This window comes from Penaeus vannamei, chromosome 12 (assembly GCF_042767895.1).
Source record: "Penaeus vannamei isolate JL-2024 chromosome 12, ASM4276789v1, whole genome shotgun sequence".
NCBI classification, from domain to species: Eukaryota; Metazoa; Arthropoda; class Malacostraca; order Decapoda; family Penaeidae; genus Penaeus; species Penaeus vannamei.
The window spans coordinates 26,539,461-26,544,460 of NC_091560.1; the positions used below are offsets into that span (position 1 = coordinate 26,539,461).

Consider the following 5,000-nt stretch of genomic DNA (forward strand, 5'->3'; position numbering starts at 1 on the left):
CTTAGCCGCCCACCTACTCTAAGCAAGCCATCTTGTAGAAAAGGTCTTAATCTCACTATCTTGCTTGAGGCTTATACTCTCCCATCTGGCTTTCGTGACAGAGAGACAATTTCAGATGAGTAGTTCTCTTGTTGAACTAATTTCCATATGTGTGTTTCTGCATCTGTTATTTCTTTGCTACTAAGGCAATTAACGTCAGGCAACTTGGGTACATACTTTCGCTTCAAGAATCGTCTGACCCATGCATGACAACGCACAAACTTCTGCCAATTCGAGAAACGAGAGGCAAACTCCTCAATGAATGACATTACTGTTGTCACTGTCTCACATACCATGACAGACACCTTTACTTCTACATCATCTTCCAGTGATCCATGTTTAACATCTTCTGGAACTTGTGGCCAGCTGGATTCAGGTTCATGAAGAAATCTTGTTCCTCTAATCCACATTTCAGACGTTAAAAAAGTATCAACATCAAGACCTCTAGATGCAAGGTCAGCAGGATTACTCTTTGTGTCTACATATCTCCAAGCACTTGCTGAAGACAGTTCTCGGATTAGGTTCACTCGATTTGCGACAAAGGTGTGGTAACGAGCCTTCTGATTGAACAAGTACTTGAGCACTGAAGTGCTGTCTGTCCAAAAGACTGAATCTTCCAATTTCAACCCCAGTTCCTTTCATAATTTACAGTCCATTCGAGCTGCAACGGTGGCAGCCGTCAGTTCTAGTCTTGGAATAGTTGTCGGTTTCAGAGGTGCAACTCTTGCTCGTGCCATAACCAAAGTGCAGTATACCCTTTCCGAGGCATTTACCATCTTCAAGTAGGAGGCTGTGCCATAACCAGACTGACTTGCATCTGCAAAATGATGGAGCTGATAAGAAATGACGGAACCAAAGGAAATGGGCACTAGGCTTCGTGGCAGCTTAAATCTTGACAATTTTGGTAACTGTTCCAACCATTTTCTCCAACGAGCAGCTTCCTTATCACCCATATTTTCATCCCAGCCTAACTGCATCTGACACATGTCTTGAAGAATCATTTTTGCTGGCAGTGTCAAGGGCGCCACCATGCCAAGTGGGTCATATATAGATGCTACGATAGATAAAACTCCTCGGCGTGTTAGTGGCTTGTCGCCAAGGCAGATTTTGAATGTGAAGCAATCTTCGGCCATCGACCAGTGTACACCCAAGGTCCTTTCAACTGGGAGATCATCCTTACTGAGGTCTAGAGAAGCAACCGACGCATCCCTCTCCGATTCAGGAATCTTCTTGAGCACGTCCTTGTTATTGGCTGTCCATTGGTTCAGACGCCAACCACCTGCATTACAGAGAGCAATGAGATCTTTGATGATTTTTATCAGTCTCTCTTTGTCATCATGGACCAGCAGGAGATTATCAACATAAAAACTTTGTATTATGGCAGTGACAGCTTGTTCATCAAAAACCTCACCGTGGTCCTCAGCAGTCTTCCTTAAGGCATAATTTACACAGCTAGGAGAGGATCTAGCACCAAAAACATGAACATTCATTCGGTAATCACTTACAGGCTTATTGATATCACCATCTGACCACCATAAAAAACGGAACACATCACGATCCTCTAGGGGAACCTTGACCTGATAAAACATCTCCTCGATGTCCGCTGTGACTGCATAGTGACCATGCCTGAACCGCATGAGTACCCCTATTAGAGGCTTTGTGTTGTCTGGCCCTTGAAGAAGATGGTCATTTAGGGAAGTGCCATTGAATTTAGCTTTAAGGTCATAGACGACACGTACCTTCAGCTTAGTGGGATGACGCACAGCATGATGTGGCATGTACCATATTCTACCATCATTTCGTTCTAATCCTGATGGAGGTACTATTTCAGCATACTGTTTACTTATATTCTTTTCCATTTGAGTGATGTATGTCTCCTTGAAAGTCTTGTCAGATTCCAGCTTCCTTTTGAGGCTTTTCATTCTACATACAGCCATTTCACGATTGTTTGGAAGTGGACTACTGTCCCTGAAGGGGAGTTTGACTACATATTTACCCGATTCTTGATGGATGGACTGTGAGATCTTATCGGAAAATAACTTATCTTCCAGCGAATCTTCACGTTGGGAATGAACTTCCTTTTCCCAAAAGTCAGCATTGAAGTGCTCTCGTAAGCACTCGCCAAGATCTTGTGTTGGGGAAATATGATATACCGGGGCAGTCAAAGGGTTCCTGGGGCCAGTTGGTCCAAAGACAACCCAGCCAAATCTGGTAAGATAGGCTGAGGGTTCGTCATCAGTCCCATGTCTCTGGTCGAGTATGTGACGGTTCAAAATGCTATTGAGTCCAATTATAAGTTCCACCTCTTGATTGTCGCCAGGCAATCTTTGTAGATCCACATCATTCAGATGAAGCCATTTTTTAGTCCAGTTCACGGGCATCATGCTGTCAGTAGTTATGCTGAGTTTGTCTGTAATGTACACTTCATTTACGGTAATGTTATTTCCACCGCCTATACTGCTCAACATAAGTGGTACACGCTCGTTGCACATGAATATTCCATTTTCAGTTTTCATTGCTTGCCTCACTGGTAGGCCTTGGATTCCCAAACGTTGTATTAAGCTTCGAGCAGCCAGAGTTGGTGCAGCACCACCATCTATGAAGGCGTAAGTGGAGACGCTGTTATTCACTCGGACAGGCAGGATCTTCATCATAATCCTCCCATCAGGCTCACAATCAAGAATATTAGCACAGGGTAGAGCATCTGTTAATGGAGAATTAACACTTGGGGTCACACTTCCCTTGGCTTCTATGCCACCCCCAGTTGAGGAACTAGGTGTACCCAATTTCTCGTAACAGTCAGGTATGTTCTCATTGCTGAACACCTCAACACTCCCAGTTGGAGATCTCTTGTACTTACGGGATGGTGCAAAACTCTTTGCTATTGGCCGGTGTAACAGTGTGTGGTGATAGTAGGCACCACATCGATCGCACTGGCTCTTGTCATTACAGAAACGATGGCCATGGCCGGGTTTTAAGCAGCGAAAACATAGCTTGTTGTGTGTGACAATATCCCATCGTTCGTCAACATCTTTCCTGCCGAACTTATAACATGCAAAAAGCTTATGTCCTTGGCCATTACAACAGTGGCATTTATCGCTGGTACTTGGGGTCATATCCATTGCATTCATATCCAGAGCATGGACATTTAGACTATTTACAGGCTTCCGAATGATGATGGGTTTATTGGTCGTGTGACTTGGCTTACCTCTTCCTGCTTCAATATAACGTATTTCCTCTGCTACCCTGGCTTGATCTTTAACAAATTTAACAAGTGCAGAGAATGAACTTGCAGATTTAGTGCCAGGATCTACACATCTCGAGGCCCACTTGGTTCTCAAGTATCTCGGTAGCTTACCAACAATTTTAGATATTGTCTCACGCAACTCCATCCGGCAGATATTATCACCTAAGGCCATCTCTACATTAAATAGGTAGGAGCCGTATTTCTTTAGACCTTCTGCATCTCCAACTTCAATGTCTTTCCATGCAAATAATTTTGAGATGAAGGACTCGAGGAGTTCACTGGAGTTTTCATATTCTTCTCTCAGCATCCTCCACGCTTCGTCATATCCATGGTCAGGTGGTAGGTGAAGGCAACCTTCAATAAGGTCCTTTGGTGGGCCATCCAACTGGTTGTAGAGCTGTGTGAGCCTTCGCCTTGGATCATTAGTGTTGCTCTCCACATTCCATTCAAATGTCCTACAGAACTGAGTGAATTTCGAAAAATCTCCATCAAAACGTTCTAATTTAACTGGAGGGAGTAATGATATGCGAGCCTGTTCTTGTTGGGTTAAAACTGACTGGTTCATAGCACAAACCATCTGAGCCACTTCATCCATATTCAGTGTCCTTGAAGGTGATGGATGGCTGGTGATCTCATGGCCTGAGGTATGGCAGCAAGGTACTCTGTTGATGTTTGCAAAAGGAGCAGCTGAAGGATGTAGGTTACTCCTTGTCAATAGGTTCTCATTAGGTTCTGGAATGGTAGTAAGTGGTGTAATGGGGAGCTTACCTTGGGCAATATTAGCTCCATTTAGTACAGGATTGACTGGAGTTGACCATTTAGGTAGGGGAGTTTCAGGGACTATGGCAGCATTGACAGCAAAGTGGACTGGCCCTTCAGTCACGTTGACTTCACTTTCACGACTCACTTGTGGGTCCAGATTTCCACTTTTATGATGGGGTTCTACGCTTGTTGCAATCCAGTTGCTACACATGTTGTTAAAGGAGTGAGGGCGAGGGTGTCTCTCATCCTCTCTGCTGTCTCCACAAGAGGAGCCAGGTCTTGACCTGGCTGGTTCTGATGAGGTTTTCATCCTTCTAATTCTCTGTTGCAGCTCAAAGATTCGTCTTTCTTCCTCACGTGCATGTTCATTTTGCTCTTTGATGAACTGAAGCCGTTCTAACTCCTCCTCAGCTACTGATATTTCTGAGCGGGAAGACTTGCAACTGTGTGATGTGCCCACAGATTTATTACTTCTATTGTCAACCATGATGTGGGCTTACCTGACAGTTCGCTGTAATGTCGTTCCCTTCTTCGATGGGTAAAATTCGAATTGTTAGATGCAGTATGTTGGTACAGTCTTAATTCAAGGGTATCAGAATAACTTCTGTGTAGTTCCACATTTATTTTCGTTACAGCCTAGTCACAAGAAGCATTCGAACTGAAAACAACAAGCCCGTATAAGAAACCAATAACGCACAATAGAAATGAACATGAATTTGAATATAAAACAAAACAAAATACAGGAGATGCAAAATCTATATAAGAAGAGCATCAGCACATTGCGAAATATGGAAATCAGAATTTCACAAACATTATCCTATTATTGAAAGAAATAAAATCTTCACAAGGCATTCCCATTTAAAGCAAAACATCAGAAAATAAAAGGGGTTGGCTGTGGAACAACTGCCATTGAACATGTCACAAAACACTACCGTTGGGGGGGGGGGGGCCG

The 5,000-nt window shown here is 43.6% G+C and overlaps 1 protein-coding gene across 1 annotated transcript in view; it reads right to left on the reverse strand.

Annotated features, from left to right (window-relative positions):
* Positions 1-71: 71 nt before the first annotated feature.
* Positions 72-5,000, reverse strand: part of LOC138863516 (uncharacterized) — a 5,209-nt gene continuing 280 nt past the window's right edge. Inside the window, exons 2-3 of the mRNA XM_070127670.1 lie at positions 689-4,706; positions 72-634 (exon numbers count right to left, since the gene is read on the reverse strand). Of these exons, the coding sequence (XP_069983771.1) occupies positions 72-634; positions 689-4,535 (4,410 nt within the window). The 5' untranslated portion in view covers positions 4,536-4,706. The remainder of the gene's footprint in view (positions 635-688; positions 4,707-5,000) is intronic.